The sequence below is a fragment of the Dipodomys merriami genome, unplaced genomic scaffold (assembly GCF_024711535.1).
Source record: "Dipodomys merriami isolate MVZ:Mamm:240054 unplaced genomic scaffold, mDipMer1.0.p SCAF_14, whole genome shotgun sequence".
NCBI classification, from domain to species: domain Eukaryota; kingdom Metazoa; phylum Chordata; class Mammalia; order Rodentia; family Heteromyidae; genus Dipodomys; species Dipodomys merriami.
In genome coordinates this window covers 38,146,646-38,171,978 of record NW_027202715.1, presented here as the reverse complement: position 1 = coordinate 38,171,978, position 25,333 = coordinate 38,146,646, and the positions used below count along the sequence as shown (strand labels likewise).

The window sequence follows — 25,333 nt, the reverse complement described above, 5'->3', positions numbered from 1 at the left end:
TATCATTTTCTTTAACTTTTTTTTGGCAGGGGAGGGGTGGTGGTTGTGGTTCTGCTGCTGGTCCTAGGGCTTCAACTCAGGGCCAGGTATTGTGTCTGAGCTTTTGTTCAGGGCTAGCACTCTACCACTTGAGCTACAGATCCACTTTTGACTTTTTTGGAGGCTAATTGGAGATAAGAGTCTCACAGACTTTCTTATCTGGGCTGGTTTCGAACAGTGATCCTCAAATCTCAACCTCCTAAGCAAATAGGATTACAGGCATGAGCCACTGGTGCTCAGCTGAACTTACTTTTTGATAGTCATATTCCATAAGACTTCCTTATGGATTAGCAGTATAATAGGCTAGGAGGGACACTATTCATGGTTGGGGTACCTCCTGGCCCTCTCCTAACCTCAATAATCACACCAGCATAATGTGAATTCAACAAAGAAACTCTTTAATTTCCAAGCAGGCCTATCCCTTGTTAATCTGTGGCTCTGGAGCTACTTAGACTCCATTCTTTATGTGTTGCCACTGTGAGAGAGGATGGGGAAGGCTCACAAAGGCATGGAGATGTGCTCACCACAGAGATGAGAGGCTTGGCAGGCAGGGAACTCAGGGGCAGGGCAGATGAATAAGCATGAGCATCATGGTGGACTGAGGACTGCAGCTTTTCTCATGCCCTAAGCAGTGATCCCTGTTCTGTGATAGTTCAGCTGGATGTCAGGATCCAGCACTGTGTACTGAGGTACTGCCCAGAGTCTTGGGCATGCACATGGACACTTGGCACCTGTTTCTCAGGAGAGTGTGGGTTTAAGTAAGACCATCTGCTTCCCAACAGATGGAGGTTCTGATTTGCTCTGGGCCAAAGGGCAGTGGTTGTCAGAATGGGCACATGGCCCCTAGAAGATATGATCTGGGGGAAGCAGCTGTGAGGGCTGAAGGGACCAGGCAACTTGTGTGAACTTGTTCCTGTTCTTCCTATACTTGTCTGGAACCTTTGGACCATAGCCCTCTCCTCATAGCCCTCAGTGCTAAGTAAACCACCCAGCATTCTCTCTAGGGTTTCCTGGGACCCTGACCACACTCCCTGTCCTCCATTTGCCAGGCCATCTGTGTCTCTGCACATCTCTTTGTCCAGAGCTTTGGCAAGCTCCTGATGTGGCAGGAGGCACCGCTAAACTCTGACCAACTGTATTTGGGTGGTGGTTGGAAGGAAGGCTTCTGCTGCCTTGGCTCAGAACTCTGAAGAGAGAAAGCAGGTTATTTTTAATGATTACATCTACTGCTCTCTGTATTGTTCTTTCCATGTAGGCAATTTCCTCCTATTGTCTGTTCTGTTCCTCAACTGCCTGAGGGTTTCCCAACTGTTCTTTCTGGATGCACTATTTACCCTTTTGTGTTTTCAGCAACCACCAACCCTTTACGCACATGCTCTATTTCTGCTGTTAAAATAATTCCTGTGAAGACAGTGAAATACACTTCAGGCCTGGTACTCCCTTCAGGTACCTCTCATTTGGGGTGGTATCCTACTGTTGTTTCTAATTGTTAGATCATGCATGGCTTCCTTTCTTTTTTCCTTCTAACATACACTGAGGCTTAATCCTCGCAGGTTTAGGCAGCATTCCCTTTCACTTCCTTTGTTTCCTTTCTTCCTTCCTCTCCCCATCCTCCATGTGAGTGCGTGTGTGCATGTGAGCACATATGTGTGTGTTTCTGGGAGCCAGCGAGTAGGGGAAGGCATTGGCCTCTCTTCTTTGGTACAGAGGCTGAGATGACACCTAGATGCACGGCTTTCTCCTGCTTTCTCTAGAGATTTGAAACTATTGACACTTAATAGTAAAAATCAGTCCAGTTTCTCCTAGGATTAACCTTTCTTCACAGGAAACCACTGAGTTGCTTTAAATTTGAAGTTACTGCCTTAGAGGCCAAGCAGCTTTTCTCTCTGATGCTCAGGCCTGTTTCCCAGAGTATCCCCACCTCTTAGAATGGTGGGGGTACTTGCTGTGCAGATGTCAGCTTTCTCACAGCCTCCTTTGTTCCAAGTGGGACCAAGGAAAGCCCATGATGATTTCAGAGGCAGGGCTAAGCTAGCCTGTCCAGGAACGTTCACCTGAGCTATTAGATTTGCCCAGCTTGCCTCTCATGTCTTTGAAATGACCATGAGCTAGTTTTCTTAGAAGTTCTATGACATCAGACACTTGTCCTCTTGATATGGTCAGATACTGACTGAGGTGCCTGCTGTCATGCATGGTGGGGTTTTGTGCTCTGCTTTCCATGGAAGAGGACTGATGGGAGCAGATTGGTTCTCCTCCACAGCACTAATGTTAGTTCTGACTTGTTGGGAAAGGCTGCTGGAATGGAGAGCAAGGAGAAAAGAGGCTTTGCTAAGTTATATGTTAAGCCTTCATCCTGCCCAAACAAACACACACCTGAGCTTTAAGCTACAATCCTAATCATGGAAACTTTACATTAGGGATCCAGGCTGTGAACGGGTTGCAAAACAAAAAAGTGTGGAATTCAGCTTAGTTCCACTACACATAAAGAACCACTTGGCACATGGCCTTCTGGAATTTCATGGTTTGTACCAGTTTCCAGCCTTCTTTGCAGTGATAGTCCTGGAGGACAGGCATCTGGACCTTTGGAAGCTTCTAACAGGCCCCTCAGTGGCAGTGTTACTTCTATGTGCTCTTGGTTACTTGCATTTAACTGTGGTTGAAAAATATGTGGTTGGGCTGGGAAGGTGGCTCAGTGGTAGAGCGCTTGCCTTGCATGCCTGAGGCCCTGGGTTCGATTCCTCAGCACCACATAAGCAAAAAGAAAAGAACCTGAAATGGCGCTGTGGCTCAAGTGGTAGAGCACTAGCCTTGTACTGAAGAGCTGAGGGACAGCGCCCAGGCCCAGAGTTCAGGCCCCATGACTGGACCCCCCCCCAAAAAAAAAGTGGTTGAAAAATTCTAGAAATAATTCACAAGTTTTCAATAACTTTAACTTATTATAGTATAGTTACAGAATAGTGACTTCTTGTTACTGTTGTTAATCTTTTAGTGTGCTTTATTAACAAGTTAAGCTAATCCAAGATTTCTATGTGTGTATAGGAAAACCCAGAACATATCAGGGGTCAGTATTGTCTATAGTTTAAAGCATCCATCGAGGGTCTTGGAATGCACCCCTTTTGAATAAGAGGAGGACTGTATCTTGAGATTCTTCTCAAGGGAACTCTCACAAATGGCCTGGGTCTCTGTTGCTAGGCTCTGATGAAGCTGTGGGGGAGGGTGGGATCCTGTGCAGAGTTTCCTATTGCATTTGGAATGGGAAGCTCTCACCCCTGAGCAGTGCCTCCTGTCTCATTGTTTCAGGGGTCTTAACCTGCTGACAGAAGGACCAGTTCTTTTTTTCCCCTAGTGAAGAACTGCAAGGATCTGTGATTGTCCTCAGAATGTGCTTTTAATTCTCCATGTGGCCAACTTGCTCTTTTCTAAGAAGGATGGCCTGGAAGCTTGAAAGGTCTTTCATAACCTTTATCTTGAACCATGCCTTACTAACTAGCCTGAAGTCTGCTCACCAACCTAAATTGCATTTAATAGAGGAATAAACCTGCTTTCATTTTGAAAGGTTTTCAGCTGATATTGTAACCCATTTACTCAGAACTGCTTCCATTTCCTCCTAACCTAGTGATTCGTGGCAGACTTGTGGAAATGTCATTTGGTCCTTTCCACCACACATAGTAATTTTCATTAGCTACATATGTATGAAGACTTTATATAGCTGTCACCAGATTCATCTCATTCCTTGGCTGTAACAATTTGCTAACTGATTGTCCTTTTAATATGTCGGGGGTCTTGGATTCAAGCTTCTCTTTTGGATTTTTGTTTTCTTTACAGACATGGATCCTACAAAAATCTGCACTGGGAAAGGAGCGGTGACTCTTCGTGCCTCCTCTTCCTACAAGGAAACCCCAAGCAGTAGTCCTGCAAGCCCTCCAGAAACTCCACAAAATAAAAGCAAGACAGGTGTGCTGTCCTTGAGACTGGGAGGAAATGTGCAGATACAAAGGAAAGATGGGAGGCTGCTGGGCTTCAGAGACCCTGAGACTGTTAGCTCTTGTCTCTGCTGTGATGGGAAATGGGACAAGCTCTAGACTGACAGGTATGCTTCAGTTTTCCACGAGCCAGTGCTTTGCAGGCTGCTCTGTATGGACAGAGGTGGCTTAGGGCCAGAGGAGCACATGGTGAGATGGGCTGAAGGTTAGTCTTCTCTGAGCTTTTATCCAATTCTGAGAGGCTGGCTGTGACTTGGCTGGCCCTCCCTGGCTGGAGAAGCCAGGGCACTGAGATGTGTGGGTAGCTCAGGACCTAGTTCCCAGGAAAGCAGAGGTGGCAGGCCTCACTCCTGGGGTAAGGACCAGGCAGCAGAGGGAGTATGTAATATGGAGATGAGGAGACAAAATAATATCTTTCTAAAGCTCACCCAAGTTAGTCACACTCAGCCTAACTGGAAAAGTCACTCGCAAGAGAGAGAACATGTGGGGACAAGAAAATCCTAAGGGATGACCTAAAGGGCAAAGACATACCTGCAGCTCATGACCCAGTAAGAACCCCATCCTCAGATTGAGAATGAGGTAAGGAGAGGGAGCTTTGAGCTCCATCTAGTGGTTAAAGCTGGCACTAGTGTAGAACAAAGTGCTCCTCTCCCACCCTGTGCAGGGCTTGTGCTATGGAGCTATTTATGGATTTGAGGCAGTCTGGGAAGTGCTGTTGCATCCTAGGTTAGTACTGTGCCTTAAAATTTTCTACCAGCTAACTATGGAAAAAGATTTCACCAACTCCCTTTCAACAAATTTATACTAAATTGTTTTAAAATGAGAATACTTGGAAGAATTAAGATAGTTATCAGCCATGAACATGTTTTGGTAATCTTACTGTCTTCCTCCTGATAAGTTAAGAGAATTGATTCCAAATGAGTGTAAATTACTTGTATACCAGCTGCTAAGCACATCGGTAGGACTTACAATGAGAAGTGAATGAAGAAGGGAGAGAGAGGGGGAATAAGAGGAAAGAGTAACTCTAGGCAGGTAGGTGATGACAAGAGGCAGTTGGTTGTAATAGAGGAAGAGTTAAGAGTGGGCTTATGGGCCACTGTTCTCCTTTCTAGCTATGATAAATCACAGTAACTTTTAAAGTCCATGAAAAGTATGAGGGCTTGAGCAAGAAGTTTCCCAAGCCTTTTTCACTGGTGCCAAAATGCTTCATGACTTTGGCAAGTTTGGAAATTAACTTCACACAAATAGAATCTCATCGACTGAAGACATACTCTAAAAGTCTGGGTGGGAGGGAACAAGTTGTGTCTGAGTAGAGGAAAGAGCAACAAAATCTCATTCCCTTATTAAAATTATAAAGCCTGGTGGGGGAGAGAATCTGAGGATATAAAGCAGGGTGAAATGAACTTACTCTGGAGCGTATGACAATATAGGCTCACCTTCACTTTCCTCATCTGTAAAGTAGAAACTGTCTCAAGCATTCAACACAGAGCCAGGCCCTAATGATAAAGTTGCTGTAGGCCTGGTAGAAGTTTACTATCATGTTTGTTTGAAGTGTGGAAGGCCTAGGCTAGGTGTGATAGCAGTGGGGATGAAGAGCAGGGAAAAAGTATCTTTGTGAAGACAAAATGATAGGCCTCAAAGAGAGACAGGATTCAGGCTGTATCTTCATGGTTTTTGTGGAGATGAGGATGTTGAAAGAAATGTAGAATTCCCTTTTTAGACATTTTAAGTTTCTTGAGAAGGGAAGAGCTTCTAGGAGAAAATATCTCACAGATACTTGGAAATTTAGAGTCCCGGGTGTGGATTTGGGAGATGTCAGTCTCCAAGTGAAGACATCACTGAGATGGATTGCTAGTGCCAATTTGGAAAGCAAGTGTGATTGCCAAACCTCTGTGTTGGAGCCCTTGGAGATGCCCAGTTGCTCAATTGTTTATTACTTTTTATATTTTGATGGCATTGGGGTTTGAACTCAGGGACTTGCTAGGCAAGCTCTTTAATGCTGAGCCATGCCTCTAGAAAGAGGTCCAATTTAAACCCACTGTGCAGACCCACTGCTTTCAAGTAGTAACTGGATCCAAGGTCGTGGGCCTTAGTTTCCTGGTCAGCCTCTTCATCTCTGATGGTGGACTGTGGTAGTTCTTGGATCAGAATCATCTGAAAAGAATGGCAGTAATCTTAATACTGGACTCCCTATCCCTGGAAGAAGATTCTATACCTTATTTTTTGTTGGTTGATCTCATTGTCCAATTAGGTCTGAGTGTTAGCCACGTCAATTCAGATCAACTCTAACTATATCCTAGGCTATAATGTTTTGTTTTCAGAGGAGTCAGGGAACTTGGGATAGTGAGTGTAACACCAAGTTCTTCTCTGGTGTGGCTTGAAGACCTTTGGCTTGACACATCAGCTTCTGACTTGGATACCAAGGTCAGTCCAGTAGCCTTTGCAGGTTGTTCATTCTGTGCTACTGGGTTATTTAGCTTTAGACATAAAGATTCTTGGGTCCTTGGGGCTGGGAATATGGCTTAGTGGTAGAATGCTTGCCTAGCTTGCACATAAAACCACATAAAACAGAAAAGGCCAGATGTGGCTCTGTGGCTCAAGTGGCAGAGTGTTAGCCTTGAGCAAAAGAAGCTCAGGGATAGTGCCCAGGCCTGAGTTCAAGTCCCAGGACTGTCAAAAAAAAAGGTTCTTAGGTCCACAATCAACTCTGCTTTAACTCTTATATTTACTGCTCAGGATGGCATTAGCAGACATATCATAGTTAAAGGTACCTCCTATACTCATTAAATCAATCTTTTATGAGTGAGTACATGTGTAAGAATTAGGGCCAGCTGAGAAATCAGAAAGAAAAGTCCCTATAAGAAGTGGGGGGACTGGGAAGGTGGCTCAGTGGTAGAGCGCTTGCCTTGCATGCCTGAGGCCCTGGGTTCGATTCCTCAGCACCACATAAGCAAAAAGAAAAAAGCTGGAAGTGGCGCTGTGGCTCAAGAGGTAGAGTGCTAGCCTTGAGCTGAAGAGCTGAGGGACAGCACTCAGGCCCAGAGTTCAGGCCCCACGACCGGACTCCCTCCCCCCAAAAAAAGAAGGTGGGGGGGAGTGGAGATGGGAAGGGGAAGGGATGGTAAGGGGAGACAAAGGAGGAAGCAACAATGCTTGATAAGAAATGTACTCATTACCTTGCTCATGTAATTGTAACCCCTGTACGGTATTTTCACAATAAAAAAAGAAAAGAAAGAAAAGAAAGTACCCTCACTTCTTATACCCAACTGCAAATTCACGAGTTTCTCCAAACCACTATTATGCTCAGTGATGATGCTAAAAAAGATGCAGTTTTGGCTTATTATAAGAAAAGAATAGGGTTTAAAACCAATTAAGGGAACAGTGTGTAGAGTGGAATCTGGGGAAATCCCTGAGGTTCCTGTTGTCCTCTCCCCATGTTATTTCCCAGTATTGATATATGACAGTAAGTATGCCTAAGTATTGCAACAGGAAGTTTACCCGAGCCTTTGTGACCAGAGTTATTGTTGGGTCTCCAGTACATCCTCCATGGATCACCTGGCAGACTTGCTTCCACAGCAGTAGGAGATGGAGCTTCTATTGGCTCAAAGCTCGACTCTAAATCACATTGGTATGGCTTAACTCCCCGGACAAATAAAAACATCCCTATCAGTGGTGCCATCCCAAGGACATAGCAGTGGCCAGAAACCTAAGGCAAAAGTTAGGCCTCTTTTTTTGGGTAGAGTTAATTCTCTTACTATACCGCATAAATAAAAGACAAACAAATAAGATTTAGAACACCAATAGACCCGCTTTTAACCTGTCATCTAACTCTTGAGTGCTTTTCCAGAACACATTGAGACTGAAAACTATCTGAAGATCTTAAGAAGAACTGACATCTTTCAATTAATAAGTAAACTGAGGACTGAGAAGGTGGCTCAGTGGTAGAGTACTTACCTTGCATGCATGAGGCCCTGGGTTCAATTCCTCAGCAACACATAAGCAGAAAAAGCCGGAAGTGGTGCTGTGGCTCAAGTGGTGTAGAGCTTTGAGCTGAAGAGCTGAGGGACAGTGCCTAGGCCCAGAGTTCTGGCCCCATGACTGGCAAAAAAATTAAAAAAAAAATAAGTAAACTGATGATAGCCAAAATGAAATGAACACATAATGAAATAACCAGGAAGCTTATAGCCATAGGCTAGAGAAGATCCCATGTAAGAGCATATGGGAGCAAAGACAATAAATATTTCTGCCAGAAATAAATTATATTTCTGTAAGGAATAAAGTATATATTTCTTGCAGAAAGGCTGAGTCTTTCAGGGCTGCAAAATCTTTTTTTGTTGTTGTTGGTCATGGGGCTTGAACTCTGGGCCTGAGCGCTGTCCCTCAGCTCTTCAGCTCAAGGCTAGTGCTCTACCACTTGAGCTACAGCATCACTTCTAGTTTTCTGGTAGTTTATTGGAGATAAGAGTTTCACAGATTTTCCTGCCCAGGCTGACTTTGAACCTTGATCCTTAGATCTCAGCCTACTGAGTAGCTAGGATTACAGGCGGGAGCCACTGGTGTACAGCTTAAGAAATATCTTCTTTACTTGACTTATATAACTGTAACTCCTCTGTACATTACCTTTATAATAACAATAAAAATGTTTTAATGGCTGAAGGATATATGTGTACATTTTAGTATGATGAACTTTCAGGGTGTTTCTGTGGCTTATTTAATAGTGAGAGCAAAAAGCAAGATCCTCTTCCTCCATCCTCCCCTGAAAAAAATCCCATCATAGCAGCTACCTTTGGGCTTAAGTCATGTTCTACCATTAACCCAACACCCCTGGAAGTAACCTAGCCATTTCCTTTTTAGGGCCTGTTAATTAGCTGAGCCTGCTAATGAGGAACAGTCCTTTTGGAGCCCATAGCAGGCTTGGGGGAGAGGAATGAGTTAGTGAGTACAGACTGGACAGTAGAGTTCAGTTGCCTTTTTGTCTGTAAAATAAGAATGTCAAGGAACAATTGTTTTTTCATTCCTGTGAATGAGAGCCTTGTATTTTCAAAGGTCAGTGCTTGAGAACACATCATGGTTTAGAGTGGGTTCCTATGGTAATCAGGCCATTGTGACTGAGGGCATTTTGTGTCAGAAAACAGGGTACTGGATTTTCGTCCTTCTGGATCACTCATGCTAGTTTCCCGCAAATGTAACCATTTCTCTTTTCCTCCTTTTCTTCTTGTTTTCATCCTTTCCGCTTCACATACAGGCCTGGAGCCAGAGGATTCTTCAGCAGGTAGGGCTTATTTTTCATTCTTGCTGTACTGACTTTTCACTAGGGTCCCCTGAATTACAATGAAGTTGAAGACTGTTCCCTCTGAGTTAATAAGGTATTTATTTATTTATTTTTCATCACAGATGAGTGGAGACTTTCTTCCAATGCTGATGCCAATGGGAATGCCCAACCCTCTTCACTTGCTGCCAAGGGCTACAGAAGTGTGCATCCTAGCCTTTCTGCTGACAAGCCCAAGGTAGGTGTGTGCCTATGGGCGGGGTGAAAGCTGAGGGTGGTACCTTGTATCATAAACTTGTGACTTCCTCCTTGCTCATCTGGCTTATAGGATAATTCTCAAGCCTTTTGGCTAACTCTGGAAACGTTCTGCAAGGGCTAGACTTAGAAGGAAGAGTTGGGGGTCATTAGAAACAGAAGTTTGGGTGAAGTCTATCTATGTTAGGTAATTGAAAATAGGCCTAGTATTTTGTAGGTTTGACATATATGTAGAAATATTCTGAAGGGAGTTCATTTAACCTTGAATAAGTAGGAAAAAGTTTCAGGCTTTTTAATTTTTAAACTCTATAGAGTATAATATTCAGAAGAGTATCTCGTGTTTATTCTGCTAATTTTAACTGGAGCTGGGACAGTAAGAATTCTAGCAACTATATTCTCATGGATTAAGATCAGGTAGCTGTGGCCAGGCCCTAAATCCAGCAGCCCTAGAGCCTGTAGACAGAAGGCACTTTCCTAATCTAGCTTTCCTAATCCAGCTCTTCCCAACTTGCAGTTGGGAGCATTTTGCTTAGGTCTTTTTTAGGTGCCCCTCCCTACCCTCATCTTCTTCCTTTCTTTCCCTACTGATTCTTTGCCATGTTGATGAAAGGTAATCTATGAGGAATGTTTTTACATAGAGGAGCACTTCCCTGGCTTCTTTTAAAGGAAGTGGAACTACTCAAAAGTTGTTGTAAGCCGGGTTCTTGGTGGCTCAAGCCTATATGTAATCCTAGCTACTCAGGAGGCTAAGATCTGAGGATCACAGTTCAGAGCCAGCCCAGGCAAGAAACTCCATGAGACTCTTATCTCCAATAAACCACAAGAAAACCAGAAGTGGTGCTGTGGCTCAAGTGGTAGAGTGCTAGCCTTGAGGGACAGTGCCCAGGCCCAGAGTTCAAGCCCCATGACTAACCAAAAAAAAAAGTTGTTGCAGAAATACATTCCCAGTGTTGTCCCCTTCCTGTGCCTCCTTCTGAAGGGGCTCCTGGAATAAGATTGACATCTTCCTTCTCTGTAGACTTTTGAATTCCCAGGCCTGTTGTTGGTCGCTTGCCTGCCTTTTGCTCTGAGCAGCACAGCTGAGCCTTTCTGCCTTCTGCTGTGGCTTTCCTCCTGAGTATACCCACTATCTGTGAATGTGCCTGGCCTCCTGAAGTCCTCTGTAGACACAGGGACTTGGGAGGTCTGGAAAATGGCTTTCTAGTTCCTGCTCTGAGACTTTTCCATTGATATAAATGTGCTACTTGTGGCAGACATGCTTCCTTCTCAGCAGTCTAAAGAATGAGTACAGTCAGATCTGCCCAGATTAGAAAACACTACTGATTAATTTAAAGCCGTTGTCTTCCACCACTCAGGTCTTAGCTCAAAGGGTAACTGGAGAGTTCGTATGGCTTTGTAAATATCTCTTTTCAAGAGATCATTTTAAACACATGTGAAGGGTTGAGGATTTGGCTCAGTGGTAGAGTACTTACTTGGTAGCATGTACAAAAAAAATGCAAGCTTGGGAAGTAAAGAAATTTTCCTTAACTTGTTTTTTCTGTGCACTATGTTCAGATCACTGTGTTAACATTGCCCTCAAGGTATTTACATGAATGAGCTGTATAATATCGTGAGTATCCCATGAGATCTCTATCAACTACATATTCTCTCACCGGTCACTCGCCTTCTTGCTGCTAGTATAGTAAATGCCTGCTATGAAAAGATTTTATTCTGTGTATCAGTGTAAAATTGGCCTTCTGAATTTCAAGAACTGTTAGATCATGTACTATCTCTTAGATTTGTTCTCTGAATATAAACATGAGGATGTTTTTTTGTGTGTGTGTGGTTACTAGGATTTGAACTCCAGGCCTCACATTTGTTAACCAGGTATTTACCACAGAGCCATACCTCCAGCACTTTTTTATGATGATTATTTTTTTTGCGGGGGGGGTCCGGTTGTAGGGCCTGAACTCTGGGCCTGGGCGCTGTCCCTCAGCTCTTCAGCTCAAGGTTAGCGCTCTACCACTTGAGCCACAGCTCCACTTCTGGCTTTTTTCTTTTTGCTTATGTGGTGCTGAGGAATCGAACCCAGGATCTCAGGCATGCAAGGCAAGTGCTCTACCACTGAGCCACCTTCCCAGCCCTATGATAATTATTTTTGATATAAGGTCTCACTTGCTATTCAGGTGTGTACCTGTCCTGTAATCTGCCTATTTTAGGCTTTTGTTGTGGATAGAGTGATAGTAAGCACCCACTATCATATCTAGCTTTTTCTGCAGAGTTAGAGTCTCATGGATTTTTCTGTCCAGGCTGGCCTAGAATCATAATCTTCCTGATCTCAGCCTCCCAAGTAGCTGGGATTATCAGCAGGAGTCACTGATGCTTGGTTAAATTTTTTTCCAATGGTATTGAGGTTAGAACTCAGGGCTCTGTGCTTACTAGGCAGGCACACTACCACTTGAACCACCACATAGCCAAACTTCTTGGTTTCATAGTGCTCTAAGTACACATTGACCAAAGTGGGCTGGGCTGGAGTGGGCAGAGCCTTGGCTTAGTTTCAGCTGCAGAAAGCTATCACACCTCTGTGGTCTGAACATTTCTTAATAAGGTGTGAATTAAGGCCCAGAAGACCCACTGGCCAAATGGAATCTTGTATCCTGCCAGCCTGGACATGCTGCCATCCCTTCCCTAGGAACTTGGAACCAAGGTTTCCCTGTCTGGCATTGTCATCAGCATGGTGGACCCCAGTGGCAGAGAAGAGTGGTAGTTTCTAGACCTATGTAAACTGTAGACACAAAAGTTTTCAAGAGGCATCATTTTTTTAATTCACTGACGTACCTTACAAAAAGAAAAATGAAATTTTATTAGTAGGCACTAGTCAGTAATACAAACTGTCTTTGTGGTTACTAAAATATTTACAGTAAAACTGCTAGTAGCTCTTTTGTGTCAAGTTCTGTCCTCTTTCTTTTGGTTTATAAGAAGCCATGAGACAGAAAATCCTTTGGCTCTAAGTGCATTGTGGATACTCCAGAAGTGTCCTCTCTGCAGAGTCATAACCCTGGAAGAGCTCATGTCTGGTGTAATACAGTCCTGCTCCCATGTATGGCCATGGCTGAATTAAGTTAAAAACTCATTGAAAATGAGTTTATACTTAGTAAGAAGAGCTCAGTTGCAAGACTTTGGAGCTCAAAGTAAAAGTCAATCTAAGCCCAAATTAAAATGGTGTTTTGCTCACTTATTAAGCCAATATCAGTTTACTTGACAGTCCCTTGGTTTATGCTAGTTCCAAGCATTTTGCTTCTGGACAGCATCATGTAGTCTATGAACATGTGCAACCTCTGGTCCAAGTTCAGTGAGCCAAGTAACTTTTTGCTCTTGCTATATACCAGAGAGGGACTCTTCATTTTTGTGGTTTTGGCTGGTTCTATATCCCACTAATCATCAGGTGTGTACTGTGGATAGGATATAATTCAGACATCTGTTAGTTGAAAATTCAAATAGCTGCTTTTTTCTCCCAGGTTATTTGTGAAAACTTTCATTGTATTTTATTTTATTTTTTTATGGCATTGGGGTTGGACAGGCTTTGCATTAATTAGGCAGGCATTCTACCACTTGAAGCCATTCATTGCTTTTGTTATTTGGGGGATTGGTTATCAAGTTGGGGGCGGGGGCTTGGACTATGATCCTCCTATTTATGTTACCCACATAGGTAGAATGACAGGTGTGCATCATACCTAGCTATTGGTTGATATAGGGGCTTGGTAACTTTTTGTCTGGGCTGGCTTGAATGCTGAGCCTCTTGAGTAGCTGAGAATATAGGCAGGTGTGAGCCACTGCATCTGCCCTTTTGAAAACTAAGTTTAAAGATAGGTTATTTTACAGTTTCTGGGTTGATATTCTAATCCAATCCAGAGTCATGAAATGTTGTTTAAATCTCTTACCTGTTTACCCTTTTTAGTGTTTCTTTCTTTTCCTACATTTTAATATCCTGTTTCCTTTATTTTCTCCTCCCCTTCCTTTTATGTGGTACTAGGGGTTAAACACTACTGCTGCACTACACCCACAGCCCTTTCTTTCAAATAATTCTATCAGATTGTTTCTTCTGAGAAAGAACACATATGGACTTTAAGCCTTTAGCGTCTTCCTCTTAGTGAGCGTTAATTTGTTAGGTTTATGGAGCTGAGGGTTGAATCTTAATGGAGACATCTGTCCTGTGAACACAAAAAATGGGTGGTTTTGTTTTGTCCTGTTTTAATTTTCTTTCTCCCAAAGAAAAAGAGTGAAAGATACTCAAAAGAATCTAATAGATTTAAACTTTCTAAGCTTTGGAAAAATCTTGAGGTGGGAGTTGGAGAAGGAAGGGGAGTTCTGGGTTTCTCTTTACTGGCATTTGCTCCTTGGGTATCCTCCTTAAATCAAGGGGGTCTATAAAGAGGCAGCCAACCAAGGACTGATGCCAGAGTTGACTAGGTTTGTTCTAGGATGGGCTCAGCCCTCCTGGGATGAGAGCCAGGCCAGCCTCTGCAGGTGAGTATGAGTCAGTCCTTTGCTTTGCCCAGAGAACTGTGGATGCCATGGGGATTTGCTTAAAAATGTGTCAAAAGTTGTTGTGTCTTCATGTCACATTATGCTATTGTTTCTAATGTCCACCCTTCTTTCCATTTCCCCTCCTCTTCCTTTCTTCCTTGCCCCCCCATTTCATATTATGTCTTGAAAAATACTAAAGGTTCTGTCTCCCCCACATCCTGCCCTCCCTCAAGAGGACCGCTTTGCATGGCAGCCCCCCACTTTCCACAATACCTCCAAGGACTCCCTCTATATGAGCTCACCAAAGCCTTATGTCCCACCTAGCACCCCTTGCCAGCAGAACCATTCACACCCCCAGTCCATCTCTGTCCCACCGGCAACTAGGTTGCCTCCCAAAGATTCAGTGTGTCCTGATCCCTTGCTTTTGGGTTCCATGGTCCCCAGTGCTTCATCCCAACACCAGCAACACTATGTAGCCACTAGGTTAGTTTATAGTAAGAGCTCTAACCCACGTCATGAGGCCATCAGGAATAAAAAGATCAGCAGCTTATATGTACCTTGTGTATCCAATAACATTTGCCGAGCAGCATTGGAAAACTCGTGTGTTGCACGTGATTCAGCCAAAGACACTCCCTCTGAGGCTGCAGGCACTCGAGCACCAGCTCCCAGCCTTATCCCTCACACAGCCACAGCCAGCACAGAAAAACTGCCCCCTGCTCCTCCTCCTGACTCTCCCAAGCTATTCTGTGACACCCACATCCGTAAAGATGCCTGTAACCGTGGTGAGAGTCTTTCCCTGGGGCCTTGGGCTTCATTCCCAGATGCAGTGAGACCACCTGTACTAGGCCCCCAGGTTACCTCTGATCCCGAAAACCAGAAGAGCAAAGAACTTTACCTTTTGCAGCCGTGTTATCCAGCCAAGGCAAGAAATGAGGAATATTTGTGTGTCTGCTATGCTGTCTCTTTCCAAACTCATGAGAGCAGTTCATTTGTTCTCTGGGCCGTCCCACCTTCTCTATCCTCATTAATACCGCTGCAGCTTGAATTCCTAGTTCTCTCTAAACATCCTCAGCACAGACCTCTCTCTTTTCTGTAAATACGTAAGTATGCCGGAGCGTGGAGTTTTTGTAGACTAATCATATGGTGAAATAACACTGTTTCTATTTTGTGACAAGGTGCCAAAGAAATTGCGTTTACTCCCAAGCTTTCAGGCCCTGTACAACAGTTTTGTGGGGTTCAACAAAGCTTGCCTGCCTGCCTGCTCTGTTGTTCTCTCTCTTTCTCTCATAAAGTGTTAAAAGGATTCAAAAATAGATGGATGGAAAGTAAACTTGGATGGCGCTCCCTCTGTGTCATGGAGTGTCAGGAGGCCAGCTGGCCAGCACTGACTGTCTCATGTACTCTGAGGAAAGGGCACCGATTAAATATTTCACAGAGTACATAATTGCATGACCAATCTCAAGTGTTTAAATATGGAATTCCTTCCTCCCCACCATACCCCTTTACGTAATGACCCCCTTATCTCCTGCAGGATGCCACTTCCTCCAGTCCAGCCCAGCCTGAGGTAATAGTTGTCCCTCTCTACCTGGTTAACACTGATAGAGGGCAAGAAGGCACTGCCAGACCTCCAGCATCCCTGGGGCCACTTGGCTGCGATCACACTAGCCCGGCGACCACCCCTGCCACCTCACCTCTGACCTTCCCGACTATAGATGATTTCATTCCCCCTCATCTGCAGAGGCGGTCCCACCACAGCCAGCCAGCCAGTGCTTGTGGCTCCCCTCCCCCCATTAGCCAGACACCACCATCCTCACCACCACCTCCGCTGGTCCCTCCCATACCGGAGGACCTCCACAGAGCCTTGGAGCCTGACCTCACGGGAGCTGTCTCAAGTACCGTAAGCTTGCTGGACTTCCCTCCCCCATAGCTTTCCTGAATGGCTGCTCCCAGCAGCAAAACCTCCCTTTCTCACTGAAGTACTAAGTCCTGAGGAAGTGTTGGCTGCTGCTGTGCTTGTGTGATGACTAGACCTGATTTTGCTGCCCCTCGAGTGCATGCCTCCCGTGTGTGTCCTGTGGGTCACCTGTGGCTGCTCTCTGGTGCCTCTTCTTCTCTGTCCTCTTGGGAATGCACGGTTTCCTGGAAGAGCTTGGTCTTCCCTCTGAGAAATTAGCTGTGGCCTTTTCTTTGCTTAGTCTTGTTCTTCATAGACCAGGAAGGTGCAATATTGAGAGGATGAAGGCAAAGGGTCCTATGGAAAGCTAATGACAGATGTGGTGCTACAGAGCAATGTCCTAAAGAGCAGAGGGGTTCTGGGGGAGGAAAGGATTCCCTGTGCGGTTGATTCCAGAAATAAGAAATATCTTTTTATAACAGAAGTAGTAGTTGAGTGGGATTTGAAAATATGACATTTAATTGAACAGAGCCTTTTGCAAACATTAGGACTTTCTAAAAAGACAGGTAGTTGCTAGGACCCTGAAAAGGAAGCCTGGAGCCTTTATGGCAAACAAGTGCAATGGTAATCATGGGCAGTGGAAAGGTCTTGATACCACTCTCAGGTCTCCTCCTGGAGGTTGAGGATGGATGAACATAGCTGGCTTCACACTTAGCCCAAGTATGTGAGTCTCCTTTTTCCTCAGGGGTCTTGGGATTTAAAAAAGAACCTCCATAGGAGCTAAAGTATGGGGATACTCACAATGCTGTGGAGTTCAGTGAGAGTGATGGACACAGAGAAGGTGCTTGGTAAATGTTAGCTATGTAGCTAAGGACATGCCCTAATAAATGAGGAACCATAGTCACTCAAACAACAACATCATCTGGCTAATTAACCAGGTGAGTTAATCATCAAGTCTACATTCTAAGTGTTGTCCTAGGTACCAAAGTATCTAGGTACCTTGACAAATGAGCCCCTGCTCTGAAATGATTTTTTTAAGTAGTGTATCAGTTCTCAGGGTTAATGTATACTGTTTCATCTGAGAGTCATAGAAGTTAGTTTATATTACTAGAGTTTCTGATTGGGTCTAGGGAGGGGCCTGGACTCTCATTTGGCTTCAGCCACCCCAGTGGTCCACAGACCAATTTTGATATACAGAGAGCTGTTGAGTCATGCATTTGGCTGATGAAACTAAGCATTCACAGACATCCTTTTGTGTGAAGAGGTTTGCCTACAAAGCATCATTCATGTAGCTTGTTAAGCTGAAGCCAACCATGTAGAAAACAGGAAAGGAAACTTCTTTGCCTTATTAGAGAAATTATAAGGAGGCATCATTCTTTGCCTTATTAGAGAAATTATAAGGAGGCATCAGACACACTAAAGCTAGGAACTATTATATCCTGGGCTAGACCTTGTCTCAAACCTCTAGATGCAGCACTACATTTCTAAATATGGACAAATCCCAATATGATCCAAGAATTTGGATCTCCTACTTTTGAGCTTTATAACAGCCCTGCTTTGGGCTGATATACCCTCTATCCCCAGCTGAACTTCTAGGGAAATTAGAAGCCACTCGCTTGGGGCACACAGATATCTTCCCTTAGACACACAATATATTTTTCAAGAGCAGCAGGTAGAGCGAATCTTATTTGTAATGCACTCAGGTGCCATTGTAAGATGTTCTATTGTATATTCTAAAATATAGCATTTGTATAGTTTGAATTTGTTTTGGGACAGATTAATAGGGACAGTCTCCTCAATTTTCTCTAGTGCAGCCTTCCTGGAAGTGGGCCCGATAACATCTACTCTTTGGGCTCAGGTAACAGTAAGAGATGAAGAAGGAACTTCTCTGAGTGCCTTTGAGCATGGTTTCTGGGCCATGAGCTGATACCTGCTCCACCTGCAGCTATTTGAGAACATCAGAGAGGAGTAGAGTCATATGAATTCATCCAGTTCATTTTAGTCAATAGCAGTTTTTCTACTTTTCCAGAAGTAAGACACAAGTAAAATTTGTAAAATGCTTAATGTTCACATAATTTACCCAGACATCACATCAGGCATTTCTGCTCTAAAGAGCTGTATGCCTGTTATTTTGTGTTTCTTGAGTACGCTGTAGAGGCTTTTTAAATTTGACATTTCTCATTAAATTGGAGCAGAGATAAATTAGGAAATTTTCAGTTCAAATGGAGGAGCTGAAATGATGCACTGTGCACTGTGAAACTGAGCTGCTGTTTGTAACTGACAGTAGTGACTATAGAGGAAGCTTCCAGAGGGCAGGGAGATTGGCCAAGACAGTGTTAGTAAAGTTCCTACTGTGTGTCAGGAGCTGTTCCAGGTGCTACAAGCAACACACCTTCTCTCTTCTGATGAGTATGTTGCCTTATCACAAAGATTAAGTCAAAACATACCCTTACTGGTAGATAACTCCTGTCCTTCACCTGGCATTTACTGGCGCTTGCTATCTGCAGGGCAGTGTTCTGGGTGGTGGCAGAAAGAAGGGGGAGTCTTGGTCCTTGTCCTGCACATATGCACACAGTCTAATAATTGCTTCAAGACTAGCTATAAAAATTTTGTTTAAGCCTTTAAGAAAATCATCTTGGCTTTAAGGTTTGTAACTTCTATAATAAGAGCTTTATAAAGTATATAGATAGAATGGAAGACATTGTTTGGATATCCTTATTCCATTAAGTGACTGTTGTCAGGCTTTGCTTTGTTCTTTTGAAACTGGCATTATCCTGATCATGCAGATTAAAATAGTAATGATAATTTCGTTAGCACATCTGGTAGAGATTGCAGGTTTTTAGAGTTAGGATCCTTTCAAGTCCTTACTTCAGAGATCTTTGTTACTCTAGCATTAGAATGAAAAAAAAAGGTAACAGCATGATGGAATCATATAATTATATTGATAGCTCAGAAACAAATGCTAGTATAATTGCTTGGAGATTCTGATGCTAAGAGTAGCCTTCTAAAGAACTGTCACTTAACTCTTCCTTGTTCTTATGATTATTTTGTGTCCTCACATCTCCCAGTTTTCTACACAGTATACTAAACTTCCCTGATTTTTCCCACTTAAGCAGCTCTTGTTCTTAGATTGCATTTGGAATTGCATGAGTTTTGCATGTTATTCTACTTGGATTGGAATTTGCTTTTTCAGTAACCGGATTGACCCATCACTCTTACCAGATGAAAATATTGAATGATGTTGCTGAGACTTTCAGCAACATTCACCTTCCCTCTTGTTCCCCTTACTAATAACAACAAAGAGACTAAGCATTCCAGATTAAACTTTAAACTGGAATTAATGATGTTATGTCTTACTGATTACATTTCCTTTTATAATTAAGGTTCATTTCTAATCTTAAAAAAACTATTAACTGTAGATTTCTTATATTTTATAGTTATTTATGTTTGTTTCTTTTTTAGGCTTCCAGTCCTCTATTAAATGAAGTTTCTTCTCCCCCCATTGGAACTGATTCCCAAGCCTTTCCACCAACCAGCAAGCCATCATCTGCCTACCCTTCCACCACTATTGTCAACCCCACCATTGTGTTGTTACAGCACAATAGAGGTAAGGGAGCCCTCTTCTAGTCCCATTTCCAATGCACAATAGCCATTATGTGATAGCTGGGACAAGAATTTTGTCATCTCAAGAAATGGCCCTGTCTTGGGCCACCTGCTCCAGTTTACTCCCTCCTACATTTCAATTTGGAATTATGTCGAATGTCTGAGTAGGTAAGCTGGGCAACTGTAATCATATGAACCATACCTTGGACTGGTGTTCATGGTTCTTCAGATGATATCACCAAAACACATCTGTGTCTCTTAAATTTTTGGTTCTGTGATTTCAAATGAGGCTTTGTTTGGAAAGTCTAGATAGACCTTTTTAAAGTAATGTCATAAATAATTTAGTTCTTCAACATGATAAATTCCTAGAAAACATAATTTTGAGTACTAAATCTAAAAAGGAAACATATTGGGGAGGAAAAAAAATCTCTAAAATATAAAACATGGTTTTTTTCTAACTAAAATAGATGATTGGGTTTTCTCCTAATGACTCACTGCCCTTCTCTTAGGGCAGTTACTATCCAGAGGATCCTGTGGCTGTGGCTGCTCCACGAGACCCAGATGTAGGATTCTGTGTAGGGTTTTCATGTGTTGTTTCTAAACTTTCTCTGACTGCTCTGGTTGGTTCTGATGCAGTTCTAAATGGGGAGTTGGGAGTTAGTAAAACACAAGAGCTTTGAAGTGGTAATTATATATGCTTTAAGAGTACAGACGGTAGATCTACATCCCAAGTTTTCCTTTTTGGAATTCCATTGAGGAATAAACTTGCCCTTTGCAGCATGACAGTTTTTAGGCTGCCCCCCATTATAAACAGGACTTTTCAGTATAAATTCACAGAACAATGGAGGCTTACTTACTGTGTTCAGAGCTCAAAGCTTGGTTCCAAGTCTTCTGTTCTTGACTCCCTTTTCACCTACTTCATAATTTCCTCCTCATCCTGGTCTCTTCCTCTCTACATTAACTTGGATGGGAATGGAACTAAAGTCTATTTTTAATTATTTTTCATACAAATTAGATTTTTCAGTTTCCAGCATCTAACCTGAAGATGCATAAAACATTTTCTCTCACTTAAAATATTCCTATTCAAACTGTAAATAGTTGCTTTAGCAGATTGTTGATATATTTATTTATTATTTATTCTGCATGCTATGTTGTTCCCATTATTAATTCTCACCCATGAATCTGTGTTCTTTAAAAGAAACAAAGGGTTCCAGGCCCTTGTAGGAGCTCATTTTCCTTCTAGCTCTACTATCCCCTTACTGCCAGTAACTCTCCTTGCCTAGAGAGTGCTTTTAATGCAGGACAAAGTGAAATTTTGCTTCCCTCTGAGCTTCTTTATGACTTAAAAAAATCTAGTCAGAAGCAAAAGGAAAGGCAATTTTTTAAAAAATGGAGTTTATTCCAAAGGCAACTTGGTTTTGGGAAATGCCAAATGTAATGTCAGTTGCTTCTGCCAAGTCCCTGTGATGACACCTAGTGAGACATTTTTGGACACAGGAATGCCTACAGTTCCTCTTTGCTTCTTCCTTGAATAAATGAACTCTTATTTACCCAATTGCCTTTAGTTCTTGTCTTTTTCTTTTGGCCAAGTTCTGTTTTTGTGTTTAAAAATCAGAATTGGGTAGCCCTAGAGACACATCATTCCAGTAAAGGATGTTGGCATTAAATTGTAGCTTCCCATTAAGAGTAAAACCATGGGTTCACCTGTAGGTAGGGCAGGGGGAGTAGAGAAGAACGGAGGAGCCTGGCTATTTAAAATCATAAATAGGTTTTAGGACAAGCATTTTGGCACTGCTTTGGAATTTGCCCAGCCTGGCAGAACAATTACTTAACCCCTGCAAAGTTTTCTGAGGGAATAGTAACTTTACTCCATTTCTGAAATTTTAGTTTAGGCATCTTAAAATTTTTCCTTTTTTTTTGTCCCAGGGCACAGAATGACAATAACTGTCTCTCCAAGCCAGCCTCTTTCTATGAGAAATAGACTTGCTTGGGGGAGGAACTGAACTTATGTGTCAGCACTGATGATTGTGAACAAGTCTCCTTTTCCCCTTTTGTGTCTTTTGTGTGTGTGTGTGTGTGTGTGTGTGTGTGCGTGCACACGCGTGCGTGTGTGAGCGCGCGTGTGTGTGCGTGCTTTTCCTAGGGCTTGAATTTAGAACCTGAGCACTGTCCCTGAGCTTTTTGGATTAAGGCTAGTGCTCTACCATTTGAACCACAGCTCCACTTCCAACTTATTGTTGGTTAAGTGGAGATAAGTGTCTCATGGACTTTATTCTTCAAACCATGATCCTCAGATCTTAGCCTCCTGGGTAGCTAGAATTGCAGGTGTGAGCCACAAGTGTCCAGCCCCTTCCCTTCTTTCCTAGGGTTTTGTACCATTATGTTAGGACATCTCCTACCATCAGTCTGGGCAAGAGGATTTGAATCAGGAAACTCTGAGGACTGAAAGAGGCCCCTGGTGCTCTTTCTCAGGGTTTCGAGGTCTACTGTACATTGGATCCTTTGAATTGTATTGACTTTGCAGGGTTCAAATTCAGGAGCTCTTGGGAGGTGAGCAAAAATTTGCATTTTTAGGAAGCTCCTGTGGGTATGTTGCTGCTGCTGGCTGTGGACCACACTGGAGAAGAAGTGTTTAAACATCCTCACATGTTATCTGTGGACATGTGAAACAGTCTGGGGGTCACCTTGTGTTGCTAATTTCTAACTTTCTGTGTAACACCAATGAAAAACAGCTACTACTGCCTGTGTGACTTCCTATGATAGAAATGCCGTGTCATACCCCAGAAGTGGAAACAACATAGACATTTAAACTGTATACATTTGGTTTGACCAGCTGATGAGGATCCTGGCAACAACCTATAGAACAGAGTTTGGCAATCATAGATCCTTTTTGATACCATAGAGAATCTGGATATCACAGATTAGGAAACTAAGGCAGAAATGTTACTCAATTAGCTATTGTCATCTAGAGCAAGCCTGGGGCTCTGTTGGGTTTCTTGTCCAGCTAGTGTGAACCCCATCCATGCACTAGGAGTGACCAGCTGCCACATCATGATCTATGAACTCTCTGTTGCTGTTTACTTCTGGCCTACCCTAATTCCTGTGGGAGGGTGGGAATGTGGCCAGAGGGGATGATGACAGCACCCATGGGCTGGCAAAAGTTCTATTTTTATCTATGTGGCTGCTTTATATTTAGCAGCTATGGAAGGTAAAGGTCATTTTTGTGTTTATCGCACAGCAAGTACACCCAGGACTCTCCAAAGGAGATGTTGGCCTTCCCTCCACGCTGTTACCCAGGAGTACAAGATACCAGTAGAGCTTTGATGTTAAGGCCAATGGAGGGCTTTGTGACTAGAATTTTAAAGAACCCTGGACTATGAGTTAAGAGACTTAGGTTTTAGATTCATATGATTTCCAGTGTTATCTTGGTCATTTAGGCCCCTTAGCTGAGATCTCTTGGCTAATGCTGATTTTTTTTTTTTAAAGAGATTATTCTTTACCTTGCACCAGCCAGATGGCTATCATAGCTAAGGAAAATAATTGTACCTAGCTGCTAGGGTTATGCTAAGATCATAAGTACAATGTGTAAAAACTCCTAAAACAGGGTCAAGGATTTGGCAAGCTCTCAGAAGATGGTAGCTATCATATCTGTAATTTCATTTCATTTCCCTCAAAAGTAGCAAAAGAAGGATCAGTATAGGCCTGTTCATGTGGAACCAGAGGAGTCAAGAGAGTCCCCTTCAGTGAGGAGATCATCTTGAGATGACACATAAACCTTGGCAGTCCTATGTCCTGGTGCTAATCTGGATAGCAGGAAGTTAGGAGGCATCACACTTGGATAATGGGAGCCATATTATTAAGCCTGCCTCCAGCTGGGCTGTATATTTTAGCATCTAAGCCCAGAGAATAGTGAGGACCAGGCCAGGATTTGTTGGCCTTACTATGTGCTCACACTGTATATTTTCTTTTATCACAGAACAACAGAAACGACTGAGTAGCCTTTCAGGTAAGTGAGAAAATTATTTACCTGTTAATCCTGTTCCTGTTAAAGCTAGTTTTTGGTTTCTACCCAATGTTCAATCATCACTGTCTTCTGAGCTTTCCTATGAGTGAATGACTGGACCACAGTGGTGGTAAATAGAGAGGAAGAGCATCTGCATCCTAGAACTCAACTGGAAAGTATATCCTATGGAACTGTGCTAAGGAATTGATGATTACTGGGAAGCATCATATGTTCTAGGTAAAGAGCAAAAGGATTCTGCTGTAGATGCAGTGTTTATGGTAGGCTTTAGAAGAGCTTGTCTTTCTGTTGGTTTCTGTCTTCTAGGATATGCAAATCAAAAGTTTTTAAATGTGGGAAAGTTCTTTTCTTTTGGGGTGACAAGCTCAAATATAATTGGGTGATGCTGGAATGGTAGGTCCAGGAGAGAGTCCTCCAGATCAGCAGTGTCTGGAACTGCTTCTTGAACTTGTAGCATGATCTTCTGGAGAGCATTTCTAGCCAGCTGCTTCATGATGCTGATACCTCACTTACTGTTGGCTTTGTTTGATGAGTGGATTATCAACCAGTGATGGAGAGTGACTTCAAATATAATCTGGACTCAGAGCTCACTCCCAGTGAAAGTGTGCCAGATGGGACAGTGTTAGGATGGGGAGGGAACAAATGTGGAGGCTGAAATTGTGAGAAAACACAGGAATAGTGGTAATTGGCCTTTCTCTGCAAGATTCCTGTAGCCATTCTACTTCATTTGATTTTTTTTTTTTGGAAGTACTAGGGAATGACCCCAGACTTAGCACATGCTAGGCAAGTATTCTGCCACTGAGCTTCATTCCCAAACTATGCCACTCTACTTTTAAGTCTTTTTCGACCACTAACTCCCAGTGCTACCACAGACAGATTATCTGATATCTCTCCAATTCAGGGGCTTTTGTTTTGTTTATTTGTTTTTGTAACACTGGGGATTAAACTCAGGGCCTTAGAGTTACAAGCATGATAAACCACGGCCCTAGTACTGGGCTTTGGACTTTTATTCTGAAGGGGAAAGTAGTTGTGTTTTGTAGTTTCTTAAGATCTCAACAGAGTCTGCTAACGAACAACTTTGCACTGAGCTTTGGTACTCATTAAGTGCTTATTATATGTGAGCTACTGTTTCCAGCAAGGGCCTCTGTTGACTTATTGGTCACTTACTGAATTTCTCCTTTGTTCTGGATACTGGGCCAAGCTCTGGGCTGCATTAGAGAAGTATGATGCACATAGAAAACTAATGATGTAGTATGATGTCTTGTCATCTTTTTTTAGTTGTAGTCTCCTTGTGAGAATATTATGGAGGCAGTAGATTCATTCTCTAGCAGAAGCCACATGTTCACAAATGTGCATGTGAATGCTGTGGATGAATTCCGGGGTTAAGTGCCCCTGATCTGGTGGATAATTGAAGCCATCATTTCTGAGCAGCTGCTGTATGGTTTCTGCATGACTTTGTCCTTTTGCTGCCCTTGTGATTTGGGCAGAGTCTGGGTAGGGAGGACATTAGGTTCTCACACACTCTCAACTTTATCAGGACTTGGCCACAGGACCAGGACAGGCTGTGGTTAAGCTCAAGGTGCCCTTCAATGCCCATCCTGGAGCTGCCACACCCCACTATACTTTATTCCCTTGGCCCAACCCAGGTTGCTGAGCCCAGGTAGTTATGGGGGAAAAAAGGGGAGATGGTGTTGTTGGGGCTCATTCTTGCCTGTGGAAGTTTGAATGGAATCATGAAATAGGTATAAAAGGCCTCTAACTAC

The 25,333-nt window shown here is 43.1% G+C and overlaps 1 protein-coding gene across 32 annotated transcripts in view; it reads left to right on the top strand.

Annotated features, from left to right (window-relative positions):
- LOC138826163 (sorbin and SH3 domain-containing protein 1) overlaps window positions 1-25,333 on the top strand; it is a 238,335-nt gene that overhangs the window by 132,867 nt on the left and 80,135 nt on the right. For 8 of the 32 annotated variants that reach the window (XM_070021283.1, XM_070021277.1, XM_070021275.1 and 5 more), the window contains exons 5-9: window positions 3,865-3,993; window positions 9,268-9,294; window positions 9,417-9,529; window positions 19,409-19,553; window positions 23,526-23,555. In XM_070021283.1, the coding sequence (XP_069877384.1) occupies window positions 3,865-3,993; window positions 9,268-9,294; window positions 9,417-9,529; window positions 19,409-19,553; window positions 23,526-23,555 (444 nt within the window). Of the gene's footprint in view, window positions 1-1,389; window positions 1,486-3,864; window positions 3,994-9,267; window positions 9,295-9,416; window positions 9,530-14,251; window positions 14,975-15,583; window positions 15,950-19,408; window positions 19,554-23,525; window positions 23,556-25,333 lie in introns of all 32 variants that reach the window. The other 24 variants (XM_070021265.1, XM_070021285.1, XM_070021294.1 and 21 more) reach the window with 6 other exon arrangements.